This window comes from Fusarium keratoplasticum, chromosome 1 (genome assembly GCF_025433545.1).
Source record: "Fusarium keratoplasticum isolate Fu6.1 chromosome 1, whole genome shotgun sequence".
Classification (NCBI taxonomy): Eukaryota; Fungi; Ascomycota; class Sordariomycetes; order Hypocreales; family Nectriaceae; genus Fusarium; species Fusarium keratoplasticum.
This window is the reverse complement of record NC_070529.1, coordinates 2,580,515-2,608,201: the sequence shown is the minus strand read 5'-3', so window position 1 is coordinate 2,608,201 and position 27,687 is coordinate 2,580,515. Positions and strand designations below refer to the sequence as shown.

The window sequence follows — 27,687 nt, the reverse complement described above, 5'->3', positions numbered from 1 at the left end:
AGCACGTTTTCCTTCGAAAACCCCTGAGTGTATATAAGACAAGCAAGATCAGCAATAAACAAAGTTTCGTACTTTCGACTGTACCTGGGAAGAGTACGTCTGTGAATTATCGTTTACATCCAAGCAAGAATGTCTGCCTCGCCATCTCAACCCACCCAATCGGCCAAGCGCCCTCTGGAGGAGGCCTCGTCGCCTTCGCGCGCTGGCGACCAGCCTGATGCCAAGCGACCAGCTCTCGACAAGATCAAGCACGACGAGGACGCCGAGGTCCCTGAAGCTCCCGCCGACATCGCCGCTGAGGACCGCCACGCCGACGACAAGGTGAATGGCACTGCCAAATCCGAGCCGGATGACGATGCTGCTGCGGATCAAGGGTCCGAGACCAAGACGGTTGCCGCTACTGCCGTCGCCGCTTCCTCGTCCAACGCCGTCAGCTCGGCCACCGCACTCGATGAGACAACCTGGATCCATATCCGTGCTGTCATCTCTAGCCCGGAGGCAGCTACCGTGATTGGAAAGGGAGGCGAGAACGTTTCCAACATCAGGAAGCTCTCCAACGCCAGGTGTACTGTCAGCGACTATCAGAAGGGCGCCGTCGAGCGAATCCTCACTGTCAGCGGAATAGTGGACGCTGTAGCCAAGGTAGGATTGTCTCCCATGTTTCTATCGCAAATTTGTGGCTAACATGATTCAAGGCATTCGGTCTCATCATTCGAACCCTCAACAACGAGCCGCTGAACGAATCATCAACCTCGTCCTCCAAGACGTATCCTCTGCGCCTGCTGATTCCGCACATCCTGATCGGTTCCATCATCGGTAAGGGCGGTGCTCGTATCCGTGAGATTCAGGAGGCCTCTGGTGCCCGCTTGAACGCGTCGGATGCTTGCCTCCCCATGTCGAGCGAGCGATCTCTGGTGGTGATGGGCGTTGCTGATGCTGTTCACATCGCGACTTACTACGTGGGTAGCACCCTTCTAGAGCAGCTCAACGACAGATTCGGCGGCCCTGCTGCGTCCGCATATGCGACCCGAAGTGGTGCCCCTGCAGGTTCCATTCCTGGAGGTATGCAGGTTGTGCCATACTGCCCTCAGCCGGCCTCGGGCCACTACGGACGAGGCGAGAACTATGCCCGCCACAACGACCGTCGCTCGCACCACATGCCTCCTGCGCCCTACCCTCAGCAGTATCCCCACGCCGCGGCCCAGGCCAACCCAGCCATGCCTATGCACTATGGTGGTGCGCAAGGAGGAGGTGCCTACGGAGCCGCCCCTCACGTTCAGCCGCACATGCCTCCGCACACGGGTCCTCAGGCTCACGGCGGTGCTCCTCAGGCTCAGCCCATGGGTGGCGCGATGCCCGGCGGCCCTATCACTCAACAGATCTACATCCCCAACGACATGGTTGGCGCTATTATCGGCAAGGGCGGACAAAAGATCAACGAGATTCGGCAGATGAGCAACAGTGTAATCAAGATTAACGAACCGCAGGACAATAGCAATGAGCGACTCGTGACAATCACTGGAACAGAGGAGTGCAACCGCATGGCTCTTTACATGCTCTACTCTCGACTTGGTGAGGCTCAAAACAGAACTGGCAACAACTAAGCTTCTAACGTGTGCGACCTTGATAGAATCCGAGAAACACCGTATCTAACCCTTCCTTACGCGAATATGACAAACATTCCACTACGGGGCGAACTGCGGACGACGATGATTTCGGTATATCTGAGGGAGCAAAGACGTTAAAAGGGGGATGAAGCATGTTTTGACATTCTGAGCTGGGGAGTTGGTTTGGAGCGGGTTCAAGTACGGAAAGGCCAGATCGAATACCCGCAACGGACGACGTACGGACGACGATCGATACGCACGCGGCAAGCATAGCATTGTGCTTGAGTCCAGGCTTCAAAGCAGCAAGCAGCAGGGCGGTCTAGGGCGGGTGGAATGGCATAGAAATGGTGTCAAAGGATGGGTTCGCATTTCATCGGGACGAACAAACAAGCAAGACCGGGATGTTAGGGGAGCCGGGAGCATCTCTGTAATAACTGACAGCTCCCGAGGTATCTGCTTTTTACGGCGCATTGACTTGAGTAACTCTTTTTTAATTCACTGATGCAAAAGGCCTTTGGTGACGCATACCCAGGTTGGTCTCATCTCATTGGTTTTGTTTTTGTGGTTGATATAATACAAATCACACATGGTATCAAAGCAGAGAGCGATGCCGCAGCAAGCCTCCTCGAGCATGTTTATCTCGAGAACTAGATTACATGAAGGGGAACATGGTACTAGATGGTACGTGTCAGTCCTGTTCATGATGTGGACGCGAGAGCAGAGGTCTTACCATCTCCAGACTCTTGTTCCGAGCAAGGAGGTAGTATACATTGTCGTCAATGACTGAATCAAGATTAGCAGTGCCACTCAGCAAATCGCATGTTGTTCCTTACCACTTCCAACATTCTTGTGTTGCAGATGGGCCTCCTTGCTATCCCAACCTAGGAGCAATCTTGAAGCAAGTCCAGGAATCACAGACGGGTTCTCATGCTCGGCCTGGACAAACTGGCCATAAGCCAGACCATGGAAACCCGCTAGGCCCCCGGCGTCGCAAGCCTCAGCGAAGGGCTTCATATTGTTCTCGGTGAAGCTCTCGTCTGCGCCCCAGCACGTGCAGAACTCAGTGATGGGAGCAGCAAGTGCAGCCCCGACATCGCCTGTGTACTCGGCGGCAGGGCTGACGATGGGATGCTCTGCCAGCAGGGCGCGCAGCGAGGCTTTCCACTCCGTTGCGGCGGAGCTCGAAATGAAGGCGTCGTGGGCGGCGCGTGAGGCCCAGCGCACGCCGAGGACCCAGTGGTCGGGCTTCTCGAGCGGGTGGCCTAGATGGAGGGACTCGACGCCTGGGATCGCCTTGAGCTGGTCGGTGACGGAGGATAAGGCGGCGGGAGGTGAGTCAGGGGAAGTTACGAAGATAGGCTTGAACTTGATTAGGAACGACTCGAAGATGGCGGCCATGATTACTATCCGATGGTGGGTTAACCAGTAGAACCTAGTTCGTAAGAGTTGTAGATGATGTTGTAAGGCTTGGTTGGAGCTGGTGCTGGGGGGGGTCGATATGGATGACAAGTCGTATAAGATGACGTGACACGCCGATCAAGCAACGTAGGCTGAACAACTGGGGAAGCACAAAGGCATTTGTTCTGGATGTTTCATCGAGGCACACGAAGCCGTATATATTTACAGGGAGACGTGTAATGAAGTAAATGAGCTGCCACAGGTGCCCTCATGAGACTTCGAGAGAGTTTCACGTGGTCGACTTCCAAATACGATTCTACGAGAATGTTCCCGAAATTCCGAGATGAGGGGAACCGATGATGCCCGAGCTAAGTGATGCTCGGATGGGTGGTGTGTCAAGCTCGGTGAGGGGGAAGGACCTTGTTTGTATGGTGGCATGGCGAGGGTTGAAAACCGGAGATTTTTCTAGCAAGGGGTGTGTATGGAAGCTTTGTTCCCCGCTCTCACATAAAGGTGTGGCTCAGCTAAAAGGCCAGCTTGGACGGGAGAGCTCTGTTTGGTTTACTAGAAACTTGGATGGGATGTTACTTTGGGCGTGTGAGGAGGGTTATTCAGTGGATGAACTATGATGCTACAAAGGTCCGGGATATGATGAACAACATGTATGTGTAGCTGTGCTGTTTCATCGGTCAGTGGTTTCGTTCAGCTCGTCAATATCAAGGCAGATATAGCCCTACAAGATGAGTACTGCACGGCACAGCTGCCAAGAACGGAACGGCTTCGATATTACTAGAAGAAACCCCCCCCCCCCGAGCTGGCCGCGCCACTCTCGGCATGGTCGGCCCCACTTGCATGGGCCCCACGCCGGTCGCCGTACCTGAGATGAACTGGAAGGAAGGAACGAAGGGGTATGAAACAACAAGTACCGGCAAGGAAAGAACCAGGCAGCATGGAAGTCGCAGGGGGTGATACAGAGTAAATTATCGTCAATGATGTTTTTCTTTTTTTGCTTCAAACTTCCCCCACACAATCACATCGAGAAGTTTGCTCCCTTTTATCATCTTGTTTGTTTTTCCTTTCTTGTCTCGGCTTATCGTCATCTCCTTCAACGCTTGTTAGCGCCTGCCGCTAGTGACGGATGAGATCGTCCATTTGACAGTGTCTGGCTCAGCATCGTAATTAACTAATATCCTGCCGGTCCATCATCAGCCGAGCCGAGGCGCGCCGTCCTCCCACTTTCCATCTCCTTGACCACGTCGTCGCATTATTGCGAGTCTCGCTATTCTTTTTCTCTTTTTTTTTTTTCCTTCCCCTCTTCTAGGTAATACTCGTCTTCATAATATCTCGCCTACATCCCACTATCGTCATGGTCATCTCGAGCGACACCACCGAAAATGTCACGACGCCTACCGCGACTGTCATCCCTGATGAGGATCCTCAGGGCCTCCCGACCGAACTCAACCTCCTGACTCTCAACTGCTGGGGTCTCCTTCATATCTCGACCCTCCGCGCGCCTCGACTCGACGAGATCGGTCGCCAGCTCGCCATTCTCGCCCCCACACCCCACATCGTAGCTCTGCAGGAGTGTTGGACTCAGGAGGATTACCAGGCGATCCGCAGACATACTCGCCAGATCCTCCCCTATGGCAAGTTCTACCACAGCGGCGCCTTTGGTGGTGGTCTAGCCATCCTCAGTCGCTGGCCTATCGAGGAGAGCACCATGTTCAAGTATCCCCTCAACGGCCGCCCGACTGCCTTCTGGAGAGGAGACTGGTATGTCGGTAAAGGTGTCGCATGCGCCAAGATTCGCTATGGACCCCGAAGAAAGGACGTTATTGAGGTCTTCAACACACATGTAAGTCTCTTATTGTACAGACTTTGGCGCATCTGGCCTTTGGTCTCTGCAGCCTTTTTAAACCCCTCCAAGTATTCTATCAGCAGCTGACTCGATCGCTTACGCAGACTCACGCCCCTTACGAGCCTGAACCCAAGAGCACCTACATCTGCCACCGTACCGCACAGGCATGGGAACTCTCCAAGCTCCTTCGCGGCGCCGCTGAACGCGGTCATCTTGTTGTCGCTATGGGCGACTTCAACATGCTCCCCCTATCTCTCGCCCACCGCCTTATCACCTCCCACGCCCCTGTCCGCGACGTCTGGCGCGTCCTCCACCCTGACAGCGCACTCGGCCCTGCTCACCACCCCGCCGAGAAGGCTCGCCGCCGCCCGATTCCCACCGCCGACTTCAACCTCCTCGAGAATGGCGCAACTAGTGATTCGGTCTACAACACCTGGCGGTGGACCAAGAACCAGCAGAATCGTCTGAGAGCAGGTCAAGCTTGCGATGTGTCGCCCGATGCTATCGATCCCCGTGGCAAGCGTCTCGACTACATTTTCGCCTCGACGGGCGTCGAACCTGATGCTCCAGCTACGACTCCAGGATGGATCATCAAGTCTGCGATCGTCTCCATGACTGAGCGTCATCCTGAGCTCCATTGCTCGCTCTCAGATCATTTTGCTGTTCAGGCGACCCTCACGCGACACACCCCTTCGCCAATCTCAAGGCCAATTGGACCTCGCGTCGAAACTCCCTCGGCTGCTCTCCAGACTGGCGCATACCTAGCTCCTAGTAGCCCAGCTAGCAGCACTCATTCTGCAGATGCCAGTCGATCTCCCGACCCTGACGACCAGCTCCATCACGGCCGGTTCCCGGATCACGATTCTCTCCCCATGTCTGGTTACGACGACGTCTTGGCCATGATTCAGTCGTATCATGCCCGTGAGATCCGCCAACGCTACTGGCGCGGTGTTCACTTTTTTGTTGCACTTCTCGTCTGGCTCGCCTGTTTGATCGCTGTCTGGTTCAGCCCTGGAAACTACGTCGCTTTCATCCTCATGCTCATCAGCAGTTTGGGCTTAGCTGCTGGCGTGGTCGACGGTCTGCTCTCCCTCCTTTTCTTCTCCTGGGAGATCAGGGCCCTCAAGGAGTTTGAATGGGAGATCCGCAATGCCAAGGCCGTGGCAGCTGGCGATCTCGTCGCCTTGACAGAGGCTGAGACTCAGAACAGTCCTGGACGAAGACCTAAATCATCTCAATGACGGAACGATGTTTTGATCGAATTATTACCCAGTTAATGAGTTTATGGTTCAGGATTCACGAACGCAAGGATTTTAGGATGAAACACGGCTATACTACTACTAAAGCAAAGCTTGCTTGATAATTTCTAATGATAATAATACCAATAATGATTATCCAAGTCCAATTCTCGCTCTGGTCCCTACCTGGGACCAACTCTTCTCCTACGTCACCAGAAGAGGTCTTATCTATCAACGTTCCAACTCGTTTCCTGAATCCGACGGTCTCAGGGCGATATATCCTCCAGGCCTCATCCTTCGCCAGGTGTACCCTATGAAGGCCGTCTCTCTTCGAATCTTCATGACTGTCTTTCTGGTATCCTTGTCTCGGAGAAGCATGTCCCGTGGCCGCCTGCGCTCCTTGTGGCCATAGAATCTCACAAACTGCTTCAGCGCAAGCTTTTCGTTGGGTTGGAGCTCTTTGGAGGCATCGAGATCGCGGTCGATACCTCGAAGTTTGGCTGCGTCAAAAGGTGTCTTGACAAGCTCCATGGCCTTCTCTTGAACATGAGTCTCGAACCCACAGAGTAGGGTTCTCACGTCCTCCGAATTCAGGAACACGCCCGAGGGCATTGACTCAGACCAGTCTTCGAAGGGCTCCGACTCGTCGAAGTAGTGAGCGTCATCGTCACCCTGTAGGTGCGGAGTGAAGGGGGGCGGCATGGACTGCAACCGATCCCATGGGATATTCCTGAACCACCTATGCGCCTTGATGTCTTCTGCATCGTTGGCAAAGACATAACGTCCGACATACTCTGTAGAACGAGTGCCGTCGAACGGGGCACGATATCTCATCTGATACTTTCTCGAGCAAAGCCGGTACTCCTTCTCCTGTATCAAGCGGCAGATGAGATCTTTACATTTTTCGCTAACCGCAGGCCGATGCGGAAACGAGAAGTGATTCTTGAATTCCTACTTTTCTGTCAGTTTCACGCTGTAGGCAGTTCCTCAGAGTTTGGGCGTACTCACCACAATATTTTGCTTGGTCTGCTTGCGCCCTTCCTCGGCCAAAAAGGGTGTCTGCCCGTAGAGGCATTCATACAGGATGATGCCGATGCTCTACTAGTCACATCTCCCGTCGTACTGCTGACCAAGAACAACCTCTGGGGCCATGTATTGGCTCGTCCCAACAACCGACCTCGCCGCAGTGCGGTTGCCATGCCGGTTTCTCCAGCCGATGAGGCTCTGCAGGTCCTCGTCCTTTGCCAGGGGATACTTTCCATGCCTGTCGAGTCCTGATACAAGAGACTGGTACCATTCGAACTGCTTCAGAATGTCTTTGCTGCTCTTCTGATCAGCCTCGTCTCCGTTGATATTGATCCCCAATCTCCGAACGAGAGAATATCGATGACTGTTGTAGTACGCAGCATCATGGGACCAGTGGTCATCAAACGCAAGCCCAAAGTCGGATATCTTCAGGTGACTAGACGCAGATATGAGAAAGTTGTCGGGCTTGATATCTCGATGGATAAAGTTGAGGCGATGAGCCTCCTCCACAGCAAGAATCATCTCGGCAATGTAGAACTGCGCAACATGCTCCCGAAGGATATTCTGGCGAATGAGTAGTCCCAGAAAGTCACCTCCTGGCATGTATTCCATAACCAAATAAAGATTCGCAGCATCTTGAAAACTGGCTATCAATGGAACAGCCCTGTCAAGGTACAGGTTAGCCAGTCACTGTCAAATCGGGGCTTTCAGGCCACTAACCATTGAGAGCCCTCGGAAGCAACCAAGAAGTCCCTTTCGGCCCTCAGATGACCTTCTTGGCTGTTGCGTAGCATTTCCGATTTTCGGATAACTTTCATGGCATAGACTTGTCCTGGGAAAGCATGTCCAGGAGCAGGCCTCTCACGTACCAATCTCACAACTCCAAAGCTTCCCTTGCCCAAAATCTGCAGGGGCTCGTAGTTGTCGGGAGACGGGTTACCGTCCTTCCTGCCAGCAGGTGAGATAGCTCTGGACTTCATCACCCGTAGCTCTCTCAAGTGCCACGTCTCCTGGCAGTCGTTGGATGCCCGGATCACCTCCTTCTGGTCAGGGGTCAAGTAGAGACAGTGGCACAACTGAGATTCCAAACATTGCCGCCTTAGAGCACGGGTATCGGGCTTGTAGAGAAGCTCATTGAAGTATGTTTCGAGGAATATTTTGGCAGCAGAAGCTCTCTCGACAGTTGCGATAGTAGGCCGAGCCTGTACAACACCAGCCTCGGGGATGGTGCTGAGAGCGCGGCCTTCTGGACTTGACCGAGTCCACGGGTTTCGTCTGTGTCGTCTAATGGCAGTTTCCTTATTCCATTGTGAGGAACGGGAATCGATCGACGTCTTTCTTGTCGAATCGTCACCCGCAGCTGATATCTTGTCACTTGCTCCAGACGAACGTGGAGTGTCCAGGTCGCTCGAGTGGGCGCTGTGCAAGACCAGAAGCGAGCTCCGTGCCCTCTTCAAAGGGCTTCGCTGTACGAGCGTCGAATTGGAGTCCAAGGCCGCAGGATTGAGCCTAAGCTTTCGAATGAGGTCCTTGGCGCCTATGCCTTTAGGGGTGCGTTTGGGAGATTCCTCGGCGTGGCGTGGAATAGTATCTTTAGTCAGTACAGAGGCTTTAGTCGAGTCCGCAGGGGCTATATTCGAATCTGCAGAAGCTTCAGGGCCTGCGTAGGGCAGATGAGTATGACGTCGCAAAGTAGCAGGTGCTGGGTCTCCTTACCACTGCGACTGCTCCTCCCAATCGCCCTAATGACACCGCGAATGTCTTTCCATACTTTGGAGCCGGTACGGCGCAGGCCCATGACGTGTTTCCCGTCTCCATCCTCTTCCCCATTCTAGGCGGATCCTAGAGGAGATGGCCCAGGAGAGTTCCCAGATTCACCAGATGAAAAGTGTAGTAGTTGATGACTTGTTTTCTCGACCAGAGTTGGGCTCATGATGCTGCAGGGTAACTGGTGCTGAAAGCCAGTGTTGGTTGAATGCTAGAATTATTGGGCTGCTGGAAAAAGAAAGATGGGGTTATCTAGCAAAGAGAGAGACAAAAACCTGGCCGCGAGCTCACGGCCAATTGTGCAAAACCGTTGTAGTTAATGGTGTGTGGATGGACAAGGTTGAGTGAGTTGAACAACCAGAGTTGAAGATATCATGAGGCGGTACCTTCCTGAGGTGTAGATCACAACCCTAGAGGAGAGGCGCGACCAAGGCCATGCATCACTAAACGAACGCATGCAAAGTCCAAGATGAGAAGGACCAAGGCACATGTTTGCTTGCAATTGAGACTTGGAAAGTCATCGTGGGTAAGAGAGAAAGAAATCAGAGTCTGTATTTGCACAACCTTACAACCAACCCTCGAACCATCCGTTTTAACTAGAAAACCACAAGACTACCTAACCATCTTGTGGGTAACAAACGCAAAAAGATCCCTTTTCTTGCCATACGCCAATTCCATGCGATGCAGGTCCTCGCCCCATCATCCCTGCTTGCCACCGATGCTGCTCCCCGTGTGTTCTTCTATACAAACACCGGCTCTTCGCAGAAGGCAAAGGTCTAGGGCTCCTCATCATAGCATGCAACATGACATTGGCCGAGCAGTAGATGGGAACTTGGAAGTCCCACGAAACACGGCCAAATCCGTACTCATCAACTCCTCGCAAGACTCGGCACCGGGCCACAGAAGGGGTATTAGTACATGCGGCCCGTGACGAGCGGACGCTGGATTTTGCCTTTGGCATCTATCCGCGCCCTCACTTGATCTCGAGGAGCTTGACGTCAAAGGTCAATGTGCTGTTGGCAGGGATGCCAGGAAGGCCTCGGGAGCCGTAGGCAAGGTGGGCGGGAATGGTCAAGCGGCGCTCACCGCCAATGGACATGCCGACGACACCAATGTCCCAACCCTTGATGACCTGGCCCTTGCCGACCTTGAAGGAGAAAGGCTTGCCCTTCTTGTTGGCTACCGATGTGTTAGTCTATGACATCCTGATCACGAATCGAGCCGATACTCACCATCAAACTGCTTGCCGTTCTGGAGCTTGCCAATGTATCGGACACCGACGGTGTCGCCGTTCTTGACAGTGCGGCCGTTGCCAATGGTTCGGTCGTCGACGGTGACGCCCTGGACAACCTTGACGCTGGGGGTGGCCTTGGCCTGCTTGGCCTTCTCAGTCGAGCCGGTAGGGCCCTGCTCGAGGTTCTTGGCAAACTGAACCTTCTTGGCGTCCTTCTTGTCCTCGGCGGCAACAGCCTCGCCCTTGTTGTTCTTGAGCTTCTTCTGCTGCTTCTTGGAGAGCTTGGCATCGTCCTTGGCCATAAGCTCATCAAGGCCCTCGGTAGCCTCCTCAGCGGAGCGCTTGTTCTTGCCCTTCTTGACGGGCACCAGCTTAGGAGCCTCCTCCTCATCAGAGTCGACCTCCTGGATGCGGGGGTCCTCAAGGCCGTCGAGCTCGTCGCTCTCATCGCTGTCCTCGCCACCAAGCTCGTAGTCGAGCTCCTCAGGGTCAAGGTCGTAGTCGTCCTCATCCTCATCATCCTCATCATCATCGTCATCCATGATGTAGTTACCGGTGAGGTAAACGGTGTGGGTACCGGTAACGACGAAGAAGACCTTCTCACCGTGGTTAACGGTGATGTCAAGAGGCTGCTGGTAGTTCTGGAGGGTAGGTGTTAGCTGGCTGCGTTCAGAAGAGCACCGGACACAATTGACTTACTCGCTCGGTGTCAAGAGTGCAAATGACAAAGTTCTCAAGGTCGGCGCCCTCGCTGTCGAGGTCGCTGTCGTCGTCCTCATCATCCTCATCAGACTCCTCCTCGACGGCCTTGCCCTTGCCCTTATCCTTGCCCTTGCTCTTGGGCTTGGCATCCTCCATCTCCTCGTCCTCGTCAGACTCGGCCTGGGCGGACTCGATGAGCTTCTTGATGGCCTCGGCCTGCTTCTGCTTCTTGGACTTGGCGGGGTCGCTGGGGCCACCGTTGGCCTCTTCGTCGGAATCAGACTCATCGTCCTCTCCAGCGAGGAGGGCCCTCAGGTACTCGTCATCAACCTCATCGTCCTCGTCCTCGTCATCAAGACCGGGGAAGGCTCGCTTGACGAGTCGGAGGGTGGAGCGAGGAACGGCGGGAACGTTGCCCTCACCATCAGCCTCGGGCTCCTGGGTGGGATCCACGGCAGCCATTGTGATGCGGAACTGCAATTTTTCACGGTTAGCAAGTCGAGCTCCAAAGGGCGAAGCGACGGTGTCGCAAGTGTCGCGACAAGCCAAAACAAGCCAGCGCATTGCATCGCATCGAACCAGCCGCGTCGTAGGAGGCAGGACGGCAACTCACAGAGGCAGGGAACTCCATGGCGGCAGGAATCAAGATCTCGCCAGGCGGGACCTCGAGGCCGTAGACGGGACCAGGAACAGCAGACATCTTGGATGTGGGATATTAGGAGTTCGTTGACGAAATGAATACAGTGGATGAAGAAATCGTGAACGAAGGGATGAACCTCGCAGAGAAGCAGGAGAGAGAAGAGGGTTGGTTGAGATGGATGGAAGTTGAAGAGGTTCTCGTTCACGACGGACGAAGAAGAAGTCGAGAAGCAACTGCTAGAAGAGAGCTCGAAATTTTTTTTTGGGGACGAGCAGGCAACCCCACCGCGCAAAACAGAAAGCACCAATCAGAGGCTGCGATAAGGACCTTATCGCGACGGGGCGGTCGCTGTCTCAGCAACCAGATGGTCTCCGCCGCAGTGCAGATTTTCCCGCTGCAAGTTTCCACCACGGATGGAACAGACGAACACTCAGAAGCTAGCAAAAAGACGGTCAGTTACGAACCGAGTACGTACTGCTCAGCCCATTGTGGCCTGCTACCGAGTCAAGCAACAAAATCTCGGAGCCGCCGACGTCTTTTCAAGCCTGGAGATGGACATGGCGAGCTCCTGACGGAGTCAACTCGTCCACCGATCTCTACCTAGGTATCCATTGACAACCCAGATTATTAAATGCAACAATGATATTAAAGAAACTCACTAATTAACACGTGCCAAGTTACCCTCCTTGATCAAACACTGCGCTGTCCTCTTCTAGCTCGCCTTCGCCTTGCCCTTCCCCAAGCTCATGAACCACGCCTTGACAATCTGCCAAGCCACTCCCAGCACGAACCTGCTCTGTCCCTCGCCATAGATCTGAGATCGGTCACCCACGTCGGTCAACATGGCACCCATCTCGGCTACGGGGCCAGGCCAGTGCTTTGTGCTCGCACGGGCGTACGCAGCCATGAGGTCGTTGCCGTTGGTCACGCCGCCTGAGAGATTGCATTAGCCGAGCGCCGTGGTATGGTTAGACTTCATTAAAACTCACCACTTGACCATAGGTTGCCGTCTTGAACCCATCGGTACTTTTCTCCCACCAGCTTCACCTTTGGATATCTCTTGACCATCTCATTCTGCAACCCTCTCGGTCCACTCACAGTCTTGCCATCCAAGATGCCCGCCGCGCCGCAGAGGAACACGCCCGTACAGACGCTCAAGACATCTACACCCTTGGCGTGAAACTGATCCCTCAGCCACTTGGTCGCGCCATCCTCAAACGTGGCGCTCGGGTCCGGCCCAGGCACCACGACAATGTCCAGCTTGCCTGGCGCCACGGCCTCGTCCTCAAAGGTGTGCGTTGCCCGGATCGAAAGGTCGGCTGTTAAGGGCACGTCCGGGAAGAGCTCCGGCGATGTGATGTAGATGATCTTGGTGCTTGGTGCCAGTTCGGCGATATGTGCCGGGAGGTGGGGAAGCACGCCAAGGTACTCTTTGGACATGGAGGCGAGCACATCGACAGTCGCAACGTCGAGGAACTGGGCGCCTGTGGGGATGAAGACGCCGATTCGTAGCTGTTTGGATGCCATGGCTGTAGTTGATATCTCTCCAGACTTGTCTACTTGCGAGTTGACAAGTCGTAATGGGACAATGAGAGTTGAGAATCCCAACAGCAGGATAAAGAACGAGTTATTGTATTATATACTTAGACTCCTTCATTCAAGTTACTGACGCGTCTCCTGATCTCTTATACTCCGATCCGCTTCGTCCTGGAATCAACTCGGCATGTCGAGGCTGAAGTGGTTGCAAGTCTCGATTCTTCGAGTGCTGAATTCGTCTCTTGGCGTTGCTGTGATTGGCTGACGTGACTTAACATCCGAAGCACTACGGAACTTCAATGTCAAGTCGGCGCCGACAAGCTCCACTCACCTTGAGCAACCTCCGATGCTCCACCTTCATGAGACACACTTCATGTATTGCTTACACTCGAGTCTTGTCATACCAGGCAGTCGTTGAAGCAATAGCCACTTCTTAGACGTGTGTAATCAGAATAGCTATGTAGGCATAGGGTAATAAATAAGTTGGAGTACCATTCATTAATCCATCTATACTCTCTCTCGCCTCAAAACCAAGAGGCTCTCTATGCGAACACCCTGAAATGCCTACATGCTTATTCTGTGCCTTTAACTCCGAATGAGCCTCTCAAAAAGAGATCATCAACTCCTAATCATGCCTTTATCAAGACCACCCACACAAATAACCAAGTCATTATGCCATGCGATACAGGTACCCCTGTCGTCGCGCCATCCATCGTCGCCCATCTCATAGTCATCGCAAGTCTCTTCATGCAACATCCGAGTCCTCCTCATTATTTGATGCTGCTTACCCCGTCGTCTAAGCCATTTCGTCCACCCTCACAATCGGTGTTTGTCGTCGTGTTGCCTTCTTGCTTACAGTGTAGACCAAGTCTTGAGCCCACAACTGGCAGATCAGGGCCTGGGCGCTGGGGATGGTGCCGTACAGGGGAGCAACAACAGGAATGACAAGGTAATCAACCCAGTTCTTTCCAAGAGATCGCCGAGAGAAGTCCATCTCGCTGGCCAATCCTGCCTTGACCATCTCTCTCTCGCGGCTTGCCACACCGACCCGGTGGAAGCTCTCATATAAGAAGACGTAGATGCTGATCTGGAAGAAGCCAAAAATACGGATCACGTTGCACCAACTGAAAACCCACGCAAGGTCATGGGGGTCTTCGTTGCCCTCTGTAAGTTTGACATAGATAGTCGAGGCCAGCACCAAGACAGCCATGTGAACAGGGAGGAAATGCGCTTCAAAAAGCCGGTGCATCATGTAGAAAACATGTTCCCAGTGAGGTTCCTTGATAGTGTCCTTGGTGATGTCTGAGAAGATGCCGTTCTCACATGGTTGGCCATTGCCCTCACTTCCAAGCTGGCTCTCATGGATGGCGAGGCTGTTGGCATCGGCGAAAGTGCAGTGAAGGGGCTGATATGTTCGAGAAGTCTGCTTTCGGTCCTGCCACATCTCAACCAGCCTGCGAAGCGCGAAACCTGTGTCGAGGGCTCCCCACATGTGACGGAGGGCCTGCTTGTACCGGGCTCGAACGTCGCCCAAGGTGCTGCCTCCACCAGTGACGTTGCTCTGGCTGACGGGACTGTGAATGACGCGGCTAGTCAAGTTGCCATTGAGGGTGAAGAAACACTTGATGTACATGTGAAGATCTTCGCCGATGGCCTCGCTGCCACAATCCCACCCACCCACACGATCAACCAGATCCAAGGGGAGGGAATAGACAGATGTGGGAGGGGAGATGGTAGAGCCAGGGTAGAGGCCTGACATGCCAGCAGCACACCAGAGAATGTCAGCCACGCGGACAAGGGCGGGAACCGCGTGTGCGTTGCGGTCGAAAATGACAGGAGCCGAATACACCGTCGTCAACGCAGTTTCGGGGTAGGACAAGTGCATGTTGGTGAGAATTGTAAAGTAGCTGGAGGAGAGGTGACTATCGGCTGGATGCGCACCCTGAGTCAGTAAGGGTCAAAGGGGCTTCATGAGGCAGATCTCACCATCGATTCCTGTGATAATGACGTTTCTCCTCACTCCCATTGAGTACTTTTCGCTTAGCTTGCGCGCAGCCCAACCAATGTTGCTACCCTTTCCTGCTGCTTCACCAGGGATATCTAATGGATGAAGCGTAAAGTCGATTGACCGGAACTTTTTGGCAAACTCCTGAATTAGACCCAAGGCCTTGGTTTCGGCATTGGCCTCGCGCTGCTCCATTCCGAGATATACCTGGGGAAAACAAAAGGTTAGCCGCTTAGGACATATAGAAACCATCATGCCTCTGGATCATAGAAAACGATGGAGCTGACGGTGGCCGAGGAGAATACTCACATCATACGAGTCCTGCGCCTGAGGGTGAGAAGCCAAAACCTCGAGCGTCTCTTTGAGGGTGTCATGCTCTTCCTTGTAGTTGGGAATGATGATGGCGTGGATAACATTGTCACCAGCGCCAGACACGCCGTCTGTGTAAAGCTCAGGGTCAATATCCCCGGCCTCGCTAGTGGTCGAGGAGCACCCGCCATTGTGGCTAGAGATGAGGGTCTCTGAGCTCGACACTGACGTGTACGAGTCGCGGCGCGAGGCGAGCTTCTTCAGGTCAAGGAGCGAATGGCTCTGCGCCGCGCGCTTCAACGATTGTGTGAGGGTCCAGACAGTCCAGCACGCGCGGAGAGGAAAGACGCAGACCAGAACATGGATAAGGAGGCAATAGTATGAGAAGATGTAGGTCCAAATGCCCGCGCCCGTCGTAGACGTGGACGAGTAATACGTGCCCTGGTTGTTGGGTTGCTCATACTTGTATCGATGCTGCTCAGTGGTCGACTCGCGCGATATGACCCAGTAGCAGAGTGCAATCAAAACGATCATACTCAGACCACCGGCGCGTTGAGCGCACCAAGTGAAGAGAGACATTTTCGAGACAAGAGTGCAGGCGCGCGGTCGACGGGAGAGGTTTAAGAGCGCCGAAAAGGCTCCAACTGCCAAAGAGGCAGCTTGTGGATAGACGACAACGAGGAGGAGGGAAAGGAAAGGAAGATGGGTTCTCACAACCTTTCACAGAGCAGTAAGAGGAAGTCCCGATGTGAGAGGAAGAAAAAGAGGTGGAAAGAGCAAGGGAGCAGATGAAATCTGGGACCGGTGCAGCTCGGGGGAGCTCGGTGCTGGTGTCCTCGCGTGCACCTGCAAGGCTGAGCTTGACGACGTTAGACAACACAGAACCTCCAATTAGTGAGCTACTACGGGGAAGCCAATATTAGTGAGGAAAGGAGAAGGCGAGAACGGGGAGGCGGCGTCGAGTTATCGGCAAAGCGAGCATCCAAGGGTCCAACACTAGAGGAGACAACAGTCAAGCCAAGACATCCTCACCACCAAGGTGCTCCATGCGGATTCACACTATACCACGCGGGGGTATGGTTACCTCCCAGATCATGCTCCATGCGCACGGCAGTACCGTAGCCTTGAGCTCCCAACCTGGCCTGCCGATAACCAAGCAGGGCGGTGGGACAGGGGATTTCCAACCCATGATCAAATGTGCTTCCGCCATGGACAACAGAGCCATGCCCCATCTCATGGTCAAGCCGATCTCGTTCTGAGTAATATAAGAGGTACACCGACGAGCTAATGCCATCGTTAAAGGCCAAAGTACCGAGCAGTAGACCTCTGATACTTGGCTAGCACAACAAACCATCCATGATGGAGGATGAACAAAGTGTGGCTGGAGAACCCTTGAATTTCTGTGTTTCCCTTCCTTGGGAAAAGCCGGAAGCTGCTCATTTCGACCAGTCACAGACAAGTAGAGGCCCATGATTCGAGGTGCGTTGCGCAGGGTCCCTCAAGCCCTGTCCAAAAGATGCGCGAACCCAGATCCAAGCCGGGGTTGTCAGGCCCTTGTTCGAACCAAGTCTCAACCTCCAACTTCAAGGCCACACGGGCATTTGGACGAGATGACGTGGAGCTGACCAATGTGTCCATGCCCGCAAGTCAAGCATATTATTGTGCCTAGACAAGGTGGGTAGCCAAAATTTGCATGGCCACGAAGTGTGCATTGTGTTGTATAGATCGACGTACATCGAATTTCCCTTTTTGGCTTTTCCCTTGGGCGTCAAGACCGAGCAGAATCTGGGTTTCCCATGTGGAGTCTCGACCCATGTGGGTTTCGGATAGGCATAATATTCGCATTGGCTTTCGGAAACAACCGCCAGCCTTTGCTCAGTGCTCCCTCTAGGAAGATCGGATGAAGGGCTGTTCTCTGATTCTTTCCCTGGCTAGATGGCGAAGGGGCTTGTTGGGCAGCGTTTCGCCGACATCCAGATAATGGAGATAGGCGACAATCGGGTTGACCATATTGAACCCTTCCCTGCTGTCGACTTGTGATAACACTCGACCGCTCACGCGCCTGTCTGACCTGGGGCCGTCGCTTCGTCACTTGTTGAACATTATGGCATAGCCAATCAGCCGATCGTATCAAGTCCCGTTGCTCCAAAATCACCATCTTGATTAACTTCACATTCAGGAATGGACGCATTCCCCAGCACCCACGATCCTAATCAAACACAGATCACGAGTGACATGGCGCTGGCCCTTGGTCTGCGTCTGCTCGACAACGTTGACAAGCAGCCGTCATTCACTGGTTCGAGGTGGTGTCCACGAGGCTCATTCGATTTGGTAGCCTGTGTGTGGCCGCTGTGACGCCGCCTTGGGACAGTCCTGGATGCCGAGACATCGTTCGTCAATCGCAATGCATTGCCACAACACGCGTGTCTACCACTGGCTCTTGGTCCGTTAAAGCCATGTAACCGTTGGACCATGGGCTCAAATTTGGCGGAGCGGGAGGGAGTAGCGACAAGCTCCTAAGCTTCTTTTTTCAGGCGCGTGAAAGACAATGGTCGTTGCACCCGGCGATTGTGGGCCCCATTTAGTCGACACCAACCCATGGACCTCTGCCAGTCCCCCGTCGATGCTTGGCTGTTATTGGCCCACGAGGCGTAGTGATTGGATATCTGCGCTTCTGTCAACCTCCCCCTGTTAATCGTCAACTCGCTGCGACAGCGACGGCGCGCCGTAACCGACGTTAGATGGATAATCGTCGTGGTGTTGTGCTTGGGCTTCCGCCGCCACGACCCTCAGGAGATTGGAAAGCTGGAAGTTGGAAAGGCTGAAGGATCGTAGTCATCTCTCACCCTTACCGCCTGAATCAATTGTTAGTGAATCAAGTCCCTCGAGATAACGAAGGTCCCATCCTTGATTAGTCCCCAACATCGGCGCCCATGTGGTGGTGTAGACAAGATCTGAGGAGGGGAGGGAATTGACCGTCCAAGTGTGCGCCATAGATTGCTGTCAATAAGACTGCCTCCATCATGGCCTGTCGTGAACCATGTCAGAAAGTTCGCGTATAGCTGATAAAGCTGGCGCTCATATTCCGCGGTAAATGTAAAAAGTTCCATTAGTACTCGAAAAAGTCGGCCATCAATGCGCTCTCATCGGAAGATCCTTGTTGATTTGGTGTCGATTTCAGAAAACATCGATGTGCGGCTGAGGGACAGTACTGGTGATCACGTAAATTATGATGAATCCTTGGGTATTTCGATAATCTCGAAGGGTATCTGATATCTCGTGGAGTGCCGAATCGATCCTCCCCCAAACGCCTTGCGCCAATCCAGAGGGCCCCTGCCTTGATTTGTTCAACTCATGATCTCCAGCACCAGTTCTGGAACTATACGCACCTTTCTATACCAACTTTTTCGTACTGGGCGGATTCTGGAGTATCCGCCATTGGTAATGAACCCTTCACTGCAGTTGGATCAGAACCTGCCCCTTCAACCGTTTCCGTTCTCTTCGCGTTTTGGCTTGCGACGCCTAGGGTGCCTTGTCGAAAAGTTTCTGGATCGGTTTTGCGGCCTGGCAGGAGGTTAGACCTGGTCTACAGAGGACGCCCTCTTGGTGCGAAAAATCCAGCAATGCTTACGTCAATGAACTTCTCCAAGTCATTATCCAGGTTGGCCAAGTCATCCTTTCGTCTCTTGTTATCAGCAATGAGCTTCTGTTTGCGCTTCAGAAGCTCCTGGCGCTGCTGTTCGAGAGCTTCACGTTCCGCTCGTTCGTGATCGATGCGAGCCACCATGAGGGTGTTTTCGTCGTCGTTTTGATGTTCGGGTTGCTGGGCAAGGAACTCTTCAACGGAGATGAGAGGCAGTTGTTGGTACTTGTGGCTGGGAACTGTTAGTCGGAGGCATGCCTCGACTCGTCTTTGTTTGAGTGGAAGGCGACGGCGCGTACTCGTATGACTCGCAGGCAGTGATCTCTCCTTGCAGATGCCTTTGTTCATAATACAGGTTCTGGAGCTGGAGATGTAGACGATCGACTTCCTGACGCGCCTCAGCAGTCTCGGCTTTGGTCTCGCGAGCGGACAAGCTGGCGTTTCGATGCAGTCCCCGCAGGTGGGCCATAGTGGTAAAGAGGAGCTTCTGCTGCTTTGCGATTTCGGACTGGATCTCGGCCGGTGCGGATGCTTCATTGTGTGGCTGCTCAGCGAGGTTGACGAGAGCGCTCGCCTGGTCGCGTGCCTGGTCCGAAATCTGCAGGACCGCGACGAGACTCGGCTCCTTGACCAGCTTGTCGATAGCCATGGTTGCTGGCTTTGATCGTGATAGTGTGATATCCGAAGGTAACGAGAGGCGAGATGCGGTGTGCCGGAGGGGGAAATGGCTACTGGTGAAAGAGATGAATGAAATGTCCCGAGCTCCGGCAGTCCCGAGCGACAAGGCCGTTTGTTGTGTTCCTGCAGGGACAGAAAGTGAGACTGGGGAAAAGTGGAGCGGGGCCAAGGCTGGACTGAAGAGGGCGAGACCTCGAGAATTCAACGTGATATGGTTTAGTTATAATCGCGTTGGAATAATTCGAATTATGGAATATATGGGTTTCGATTAGTCTTCGAAAGTCTTTAAAGTTTGTTAAGATTTCGGAAGGATTATTTTTTTCTATTCCCTTAGGGGATGACACTTTCACGTTCTTGTTAAGTACCTACCTCAACGCTTCAAGTCTCAAGAGCAACTCGAGTCTCTTTCAGATGTTTGTAAAGGCTTCTGGCTGTTCAATAGTTATCTATTGTTACGCAAGTGAACGTTGAGAAGTTTGAAAGAGCAGACATTGTTCGCAGCGAGATATGCGTACTTCTATTCGGCTTCTGACGACTTTGAGAGCGAAAACATTGCTGGTAGAAGTCGTTATGCTTCTTGGTGGCCTTCATAAAGTATGGACCCAAGAACGGGCAGTAAGGTCTAGCTATAGCTGTATTCGCCCTTGCATTCGTTTTGTAATGATAGAAACGCCAACCCGGCATCTTTGTGTGATATTTTCAGAACTTGTTAGGTCCATCTTGCCGCCAAGCATGCTCCCCATTCTTTGGTCTTTGGGAAGTGGGCAAATGTCGCCTTTGTTATCGCAAACTGGACTGTCATTACGTGTTACTCTGTAGAGTAATTCATTCACCCGGACTCATAATTCTGGGATGTGTGATCGACAACAATTCAAAAGGGAGCGGCTTGGTGTGCCTTACCCGCTTCAGCTGGGCGTTGGTTATCCACGTCAAAGTGAGGAATTAGAGGTTTCGGCTATGGGTGTAGGCTGTACTCAGTCCCGTGATGGCTTCCAAGACATGGGGAAACGCGAGGAGGCGAGATGACATTCACGATGGAATGAGGTGAAGGACAAGACGCGCTTTCAATTCTTGGTAGCCAGCGCGAGGAGCGATTGTTTGGGGCTTTGAGTGCTCGGACTGGATTGTCTCGGGATTTGGACGACGAGAGCATGTGAAAGAGACGAGCTCAGACCTCGTCATTTCCACCTTGGCATCGTGGTGTGATGGAGTGCAACTCATGATCTCAAGATGGCTGTCTGAATCAGCCTGGAATCACGGACATCGACCTCTGGATCACTCCAAGCCCCTGTCTAATTGAGGTGACCAAGATTAAAACCTGGGACCTAGTCAGCATTAGCCTGTTCTCGGCTGCTTACGAGGCTCGGGAGTCGAGAAGAGAGCAAGGACTGGGCGCAACTAAGCTTGAAGTTGTTTGGGCTAGCATCAGCTTTAATTAAGTAAATCGTGTATTACCTGGAGCTGGAGATTCTGCGCTGTCGACTGGTGATGTTCAACGTTCAGGCCAGATGCTGTCCCCCTTGGGCACGCCATGTGTTGAGCAACCCCTCTCTCACTCCGATCCATCATCCTTGGTCCAGGAACAGGGGCCCAACCACAACCCGGGCGGCATCCCTTCCTACTGCATCGGCTCGTGGGGGACATCGGAGGCGTCTCTGAGTTTGGTGCGCTATTGGTGCAAGTAAACACCCACAGGCGGGCCGTGGCGAGCTGAGGAGGTGCTGCACGGGATAGGATACCTGATAGGTAGCTAGCCGAGGTACCCGTCTTGGAAAAAAAAGGCTCAAGACATGGAGGATCAGCAAGTTGCGTCTCTTTTGCTGATATGTGATTTCTGGTAGAAGAGATGGACACGGGCGTTTGATCTAGAGTGGATGATTTTAATTGCCAAGCTCTGACGTACTGGGCTTGTTGACCCGCGGAAGCACGGTGCTGCGTCGTAGGTCCTCTCCAACGATGCCCGTGGACTGCCCAATCGTCTCTGCAGGCGGTTTTTCAGGGTGGCGGCCGCTAAGAACTTCCATGCCCAACAAGGGACCATCGGGGTTCCCTCTGGGTCATGGATGGATGGACGCCAAGGCCGCCCCCGGAACCGTCATTTCAGCTACTGGGCTCCATTTTGTCGATTTCCTTTCCCTCATCAATAGCTCAGTCCAATCTCTCTACTTTCATGCTCCTTCACTCTCTTCCCCATTCCTTTCCGTGTAACCCGTAGCCAGTCTCTCCTTGCCGCCGCTGTTTGTCCCGCGAGACTTCCTCTCCTTTCCCACTTACAATCAATCCCCCAGATTTATATCTCATCCTCTATCCATCCCAAGGCTTGGCTTACCTGCAGATCCTTATTCAACGTTTCGTACTGAGAGGAGGAAAAAAAAAGTTCCAGTCCCAACCGCCGCCAAACTCGGTAATCGTTGCCCCCGCGTCCAATCAACCACAGGGCCCGCAGGCGTGCGTTCGCTGCGCCCAACTTCTCCCGATAGATATAGCCGTCCGTCTCAGCAACCAATTGCTCTCCTCATTCTTCGCTCGTGGCCTCGACGAAGCCATACACGCATTGGATGTAGAGCGCCAGTCCCTATCGCCGCAAATCAGCACCGCCAACTGGAAGAGCCGCCACTCACTGCCTCTACTGCAATTGTTTCAGCGCTCCAACGCTTCAGCCAGCCGTCGCCGGCATATACACCACGGCGCCTCTCCCCGAGTTACCAGCCGCCGCCATGTCCGATGTTACCACCGCCATCACCACGGCCTGTGCCTACCAGGCTCGTGACGACGATACTTTGGCCGCGACCTCTGGATCCGACATTCGTCCCCGCGTGGAACCTCGAAAGCGACGACACTCTTTCTTCATTCCCCGGAGACGATCTATCGTTGGCCATATCATGGATGGCGAAGAGGGCCTCCTCCTCAAGGTGGATTTGTTCCTCTCTGAGCTCGAGCGCCGCCTCGACTTTATCGAGAACTATGTCGACCTGAGCAAGGACTCGAGCATATCCCGCGCCTTTTCTACCCTCCAGACAGTCCGCACACGATGTTCCCATGCCTCTGAAGAAGTCCTCGGCGCAGGACGACGTCGGTTACACATCATGGTCGAGACCCTAGAGACGAGATACCATGAGACCCTCGAGGCTGCCGAGTCTCTCAACGAAAAGGCTCGTGTTGGCGTGGACCTGCTCGAGAATATGCTCTCTGATTTCGAGACACGCGCTTATAAGCTTCGCGAGCAGGGCTTTGCAAATGCCGCCAACGCCGCCGAGGCCTTCATGGACGAAGGCCGCCGGGTCGCCAACGAAGGTATCGAACGTGCCATTCAGGCTGCCCTGTCCCTGGAGGAGCACATCCAGCAAGCTATTGTTCAGGCCAAGGAGGGCCGCCTCATTTGCTACGAAGACCTCCCCATGCCTTGGAGGAATAACCCTCACATCAAGAAGGGATATCGCTTCACTGAATCCAAGCTTGAGTGTGTTCGTTCCGCATTCAACCTGTCCAACGAGCTGGTCAACATCTGGTCCCACGCCCTGGGCCTTATTCTGGTTCTGGCCATCGCCCTCTACTTTTACCCGAGTAGCAGCAACTTTACGCTGAGCACCAAGACCGACGTCTTTGTGGCAGGCGTCTTCTTTGTCATGGCTTGTCTGACCTTGGTCTGCTCGACCGTCTGGCACACAATGAATGCCGTTGCCGATGTCGACGCTATCTCGATATTTGCTTGTGTCGATTACACCGGCATCTCCCTGCTTATCGCCGCCTCTATCATGACAACTGAGTACACGGCCTTTTACTGCGATCCTATCAGTCGGTGGATCTACATGTGCCTGACGGCCTTCCTCGGAATAGGAGGCGTCATCCTCCCATGGCACCCTCGGTTTAACGGCGCCGACATGGCATGGGCCCGCGTTGCCTTTTATGTTGGCCTGGCCTTGACCGGCTTCATGCCCATGGTTCAGCTCGGGTGGACTCACGGGCCAGACTTTGTCTACGACTTTTACTCTCCTATCTCCAAATCCATGTTTGTCTATTTCACGGGCGCCGTGGTCTACGCCAGCAAGATCCCCGAGCGATGGTTCCCCGGCTGCTTCGACTACGTGGGTGGAAGCCACAACCTCTGGCATGCTGCTGTCCTCGGTGGCATCCTTTTCCACTACACAGCCATGCAAAGTTTCTTTGCTAATGCTTTCCTCCGAGCGGAGGCTGGTTGCCCTTCGTACTAGAGGCATCAGCTGCAACTAGCTTCAGCCTTGCGCGAGGTGTTCTTTTGCTAGACCTCTATTGAGATCAATTAATAGGCTTGGATGACGGCGATCAACATGTCTCATTCTTTGTCGGAGCGGGTGCTGTTGAATAGAGCCCCGGTTCCAATCAAACAACTAACGCAGTTGTTGCGCCCTGCAAAGATCCGCACGCCGAAGCACCATATGGCGGACAACCTTGTAGACCACCATGGCGTCCCCCGGCATGTTCGGATGATGAGCGGTCTGGGAGGTGGTTGAGTCGGAAAAGAGGTTTTGACCTCATCTCCTGCAATATCTCATGAACACCTTTACGAGGAATGGCCCTCGCTGCTCGGTGTATTACATCGACTAAGCAGTTTTGGTATATCGGAAGCTACCTATGCAGGTGGCCAAAGCAGAAGATCACCTTGGCTCTCATTGTCCAGCATAGACCAGAGGGAGCCTCATGTCGTTTGACGAAAAGTAATTGCATGTAAACCGGCGTTAACTTGGAGACTGGGAACGTGTCAAGAGTAGACACTCACGGAATCATGTGTATGAGCAGAAACAACCCGAGGCCTCGTTACGCCTCGGGCTTTTAAGGTTAATAATAGACGAAAGCGTTCATATATTCATTCATTCATCCTAGAGTCGTCCATCGTAGGGACACTCCATCATTCCATATTCCTTCAACCTTGCCAGAAAACTATAATCATACAAATATGTACTGTGTGCCCCCAGTCATTACGCATTTGAACCTTGAATCATAAACCGTTAAAACATAAATACATCGGGACGCCGTTACAGGCACAGCGGCCCGGCTCGGCTCGTCTATCTTGACTTGCATGGCGCGGTGTCGGCGCCGGCCAGGCTGCGGGACCCTCGGGTTTGCGAGCCACGCCCCTTGCATAGAGGATGACCCCCCGACTCGCGTGGCGGCATGCACGTCAGTGAGGTCGCGGCCAGGATCCCTGTTGGTTCGTGGTCTCGCTTGGTGTGGTGGTGTCATACAACAGCATCTGGGCAAAGTACGAAGGTACCTTGGGATATCTTGAGTTGCTCGGACCACTAGTAAATGCCCTTTATTAAAGAGCATGGGATACAATCTCGGCATAGACGTCATCTGGAATCTTCTTAATAATGCCAATGGTGACGGACTTGACGAGATCAGCGTTAAGTTGTGGGAAGGATCTTAAGACCTTATTGGGACTATTATCGTGTTAGAAAAATACTTCAACCAGGACAAGACGGGACAAAATCATACCTCGGTGATTGGAGAATTTGGGATCGCATAATGGTGAGCTGTGCCACGATGCACACAATGTTGAGATGCGGCCCATAGGCAAACAAAAAGTCCCATAACCGCAGCACCTCGGGCAAGGGCGGCGTACAGGCGCACAGAGTGAGGACTGAGGGGAAGGCATAGATCTCGGCCGAAAGCCCCTTGGCCGTGAGATACATGCTCAGCTTGGGATCCACGATTGCCAAGACCTTGTCCACAAGTGCGAGGCCTCGATGGACGCCGTCCATGGCACCGCGGATGTATCCTGGGCACTCGCGCGTCAGAAGGGAGTGGAAGGCAACAAAGGCTTCGGCCTCGCTTCGGGCGGCGTAGAGGAATGGGGCGGCAAGGACATTCATGCCCTGTACGTAGGTGCCGGGCTCGAGAGTCGTAGCTCCCGCGCCGGACTCAGAGCCCTCGGTTGTAAGTGTCAAGGCGCGGGCGCGATTACGAGCAGTAGGTGATGATGTGCTGGCCTGGGAATGACCCGACACGCTGCTGTCTCCTGGAAGAGAGGCACGACTGCTGCTTGGGCGACTCTGGCGCTGCTCTTCGCGGGCGTCATGGAGCTTCCATGCAATGGCGTTGAGTAGCCGGATCAAGCTGGCCTCGCTGACACGGCGACGGAAGAGGGGATCTGTTGTGAGGGTGCGGAAGGTGTCGTTTCGGATCTTGGAGTAGGCGGGAGAAGCGCCGCGGTGGATGAGGGCGAGGTAGTCGTCGGTCGAGAGGATGGGAGCGTCTAGGAGAACCAGCCAGACGTATATCCTGAGGGTCGACTATAACGAAAGGGCGCCGTTAGCAAACAGGACTTAAAGAAGAAGAGCAATGTTCATCTTACCATGCCATCCTCAGCACTCTTGACTCCCCCATCAATGACCTTCCATCGCGCACTCTCCAGTGCGCCTAGGAAGTCTCCATCAGTGGGACCTTCGCGGATGATTTGTTGCAGCGAAAGATGTCCATGCGAGAAGACGGGCTTCTTGCTTCCAGCCCGCTTGCTGGCCGTGACGACGTTCATCTGGTGGACGAGAGGGGGCGTGGCATCGCTATTAGCGCGGCCACGCTGAGGCGAGCGATTGATGCTCTGGGGCGGGCCAGACGAGGCGGCTGGGCCAGCGCCGGGCACGGGGGAGGATCTCGTGGGCGAGACATTGCGCTGTGTCTGTGTCTCGCGCAGGCGCTGCTGCGAGATGAGCGAGGGAGGGTTCTGAGGGCGAAGAGTATGCGCGGACTGGAGGCGGCGGAGGACGCGGTGAGTTCGTGGTGATGGCGGGGGCTGAAGCTGTGTGGTGATGGAGGCGGGGAGCGAAGGGATCGCGGGCTTCGTTGAGGAGGCGTTGGAGGCGTTGGAGGAGGGCTCCGACATGGTTGCGATGCTAAGGCTGGATGGGCATGGAAGGATTGTGGAGGACAAGATGGAGAGGGAGAGGAGGAATTTTCAGTATGGATAAATCTGGGAGTGAATTAGGGCTGATGGCGATGCCAGAGTGAGGATCGGGAGTAAAATCAGCATGAACTAGTTGTGTTGTGCTCAAGAGGTTAGCGGGGAGGCTGGAGGCTGGCTGACGGCTGATGGGAGTTGGCGGTTTCAATATTTGGTGGGACAAAGTGCGCGCATCGTGTTTGTTTCGCGTCGAGCCAGTAGCCAGCAACAACGGTGCGAGTGTAAGTAAGCGAGAGTTAACTGCAATGATTTTCTTTCTTTCAAATGTCTTCAAGTTCAACCGTGAAGTTGGGAATGAATTCTGTCTTTCTTTGTCTACTTGATGCCAGCTGTGCCGTTGCTGGCCTGGAATGAGGACCAATTTGAGAGGCTGGGGTGGTGGCCATTGAGCTCTAGGTCGGCAAGGTTACAGTCGGGGGTTGGTGTACCGATTCGCCGACTTTGAGATGCGCGCAGCTTGATCCTTGCTCTTATAAAACGAGGCTGATGGGAATAATGTGTGTTTGAGATATTGCAGGCTTAGCTTCTGGGTCCTGGGTTCAGAGTTTCTTCCCACGTGCCGTCAGGAAGAAAGTCCTGAATGATCAAGGTCCACCCACGGACACTTCCTTCTCCAGGCACATATGACTTTATAACTTTGGTATGAAAATATCAACTTGCGAAGCATTACAGCCCGGAAGATGAACGAGCCAAGATCCATGTCATGACAAGATCTACCAGTTCTGGCTATGGCCGCACAGTTGTAAGCATCTTCTAGACGCATCCAACTGACTGATCTCCACTAGCAGTTCTTGTCCGTTCCACGTCGGTCATCTCAGACGCATCTGTATACCAATAAGCCGGCAAACATGGACAGCATTTGTCATGATACCAAGACTATCACTTCTTTCCCCGAGACCCCAATCCAAGTAGCAACTATTGGACATGAAGCGTGGGGTTTGGTGTTGCTCTCTCACCTGTACAATCGGTCACACAAACCGTAGGCGCGGGACACGGCAGCGCTATTACCGCGAAAGGCAAGGCGGCGATTGCGACATCGATCATGCCAGGCAAACCACCAGAGTAAAGAGCTCTCTCAAGCCGCCCGAGCGCCGCGCGACTTCGTC

The 27,687-nt window shown here is 53.7% G+C and overlaps 10 protein-coding genes across 10 annotated transcripts; 3 read left to right on the top strand and 7 right to left on the bottom strand.

Moving 5' to 3' along the window:
• Positions 1 to 129: 129 nt before the first annotated feature.
• NCS57_00077700 (uncharacterized protein) lies at positions 130 to 1,604 on the top strand (the record flags this gene model as incomplete). Its single annotated transcript, XM_053050856.1, has 2 exons — positions 130 to 642; positions 696 to 1,604. The coding sequence occupies 2 exons, from the start codon at positions 130 to 132 to the stop codon at positions 1,602 to 1,604; spliced, it is 1,422 nt and encodes a 473-aa protein (XP_052919371.1).
• Positions 1,605 to 2,254: 650 nt separating this feature from the next.
• On the bottom strand, positions 2,255 to 3,005 carry NCS57_00077600 (ABM domain-containing protein; the record flags this gene model as incomplete). The annotated part of the gene is made up of 3 exons (XM_053050855.1): positions 2,255 to 2,281; positions 2,338 to 2,390; positions 2,441 to 3,005. 3 exons carry the CDS (start codon positions 3,003 to 3,005, stop codon positions 2,255 to 2,257), a joined length of 645 nt encoding a protein of 214 aa, XP_052919370.1.
• A 1,366-nt stretch (positions 3,006 to 4,371) lies between these two features.
• Positions 4,372 to 6,104, top strand: NCS57_00077500 (Endo/exonuclease/phosphatase domain-containing protein; the record flags this gene model as incomplete). The annotated part of the gene is made up of 2 exons (XM_053050854.1): positions 4,372 to 4,860; positions 4,968 to 6,104. 2 exons carry the CDS (start codon positions 4,372 to 4,374, stop codon positions 6,102 to 6,104), a joined length of 1,626 nt encoding a protein of 541 aa, XP_052919369.1.
• A 228-nt stretch (positions 6,105 to 6,332) lies between these two features.
• Positions 6,333 to 8,925, bottom strand: NCS57_00077400 (uncharacterized protein; the record flags this gene model as incomplete). Its single annotated transcript, XM_053050853.1, has 5 exons — positions 6,333 to 7,052; positions 7,110 to 7,197; positions 7,225 to 7,791; positions 7,848 to 8,787; positions 8,844 to 8,925. 5 exons carry the CDS (start codon positions 8,923 to 8,925, stop codon positions 6,333 to 6,335), a joined length of 2,397 nt encoding a protein of 798 aa, XP_052919368.1.
• Positions 8,926 to 9,867: 942 nt separating this feature from the next.
• Positions 9,868 to 11,530, bottom strand: NCS57_00077300 (FK506-binding protein; the record flags this gene model as incomplete). Its single annotated transcript, XM_053050852.1, has 4 exons — positions 9,868 to 10,073; positions 10,127 to 10,769; positions 10,828 to 11,304; positions 11,444 to 11,530. The coding sequence occupies 4 exons, from the start codon at positions 11,528 to 11,530 to the stop codon at positions 9,868 to 9,870; spliced, it is 1,413 nt and encodes a 470-aa protein (XP_052919367.1).
• Positions 11,531 to 12,182: 652 nt separating this feature from the next.
• NCS57_00077200 (DJ-1 protein-PfpI domain-containing protein) lies at positions 12,183 to 12,997 on the bottom strand (the record flags this gene model as incomplete). Its single annotated transcript, XM_053050851.1, has 2 exons — positions 12,183 to 12,403; positions 12,460 to 12,997. The coding sequence occupies 2 exons, from the start codon at positions 12,995 to 12,997 to the stop codon at positions 12,183 to 12,185; spliced, it is 759 nt and encodes a 252-aa protein (XP_052919366.1).
• Positions 12,998 to 13,802: 805 nt separating this feature from the next.
• Positions 13,803 to 15,899, bottom strand: NCS57_00077100 (Glyco-trans-2-like domain-containing protein; the record flags this gene model as incomplete). Its single annotated transcript, XM_053050850.1, has 3 exons — positions 13,803 to 14,935; positions 14,993 to 15,218; positions 15,321 to 15,899. 3 exons carry the CDS (start codon positions 15,897 to 15,899, stop codon positions 13,803 to 13,805), a joined length of 1,938 nt encoding a protein of 645 aa, XP_052919365.1.
• A 2,943-nt stretch (positions 15,900 to 18,842) lies between these two features.
• On the bottom strand, positions 18,843 to 19,612 carry NCS57_00077000 (uncharacterized protein; the record flags this gene model as incomplete). Its single annotated transcript, XM_053050849.1, has 3 exons — positions 18,843 to 18,884; positions 18,952 to 19,195; positions 19,263 to 19,612. 3 exons carry the CDS (start codon positions 19,610 to 19,612, stop codon positions 18,843 to 18,845), a joined length of 636 nt encoding a protein of 211 aa, XP_052919364.1.
• Positions 19,613 to 22,358: 2,746 nt separating this feature from the next.
• NCS57_00076900 (uncharacterized protein) lies at positions 22,359 to 23,852 on the top strand (the record flags this gene model as incomplete). Its single annotated transcript, XM_053050848.1, has 1 exon — positions 22,359 to 23,852. One exon carries the CDS (start codon positions 22,359 to 22,361, stop codon positions 23,850 to 23,852), a length of 1,494 nt encoding a protein of 497 aa, XP_052919363.1.
• A 1,085-nt stretch (positions 23,853 to 24,937) lies between these two features.
• Positions 24,938 to 26,503, bottom strand: NCS57_00076800 (Rab-GAP TBC domain-containing protein; the record flags this gene model as incomplete). Its single annotated transcript, XM_053050847.1, has 3 exons — positions 24,938 to 25,061; positions 25,117 to 25,913; positions 25,976 to 26,503. 3 exons carry the CDS (start codon positions 26,501 to 26,503, stop codon positions 24,938 to 24,940), a joined length of 1,449 nt encoding a protein of 482 aa, XP_052919362.1.
• Positions 26,504 to 27,687: the final 1,184 nt, after the last annotated feature.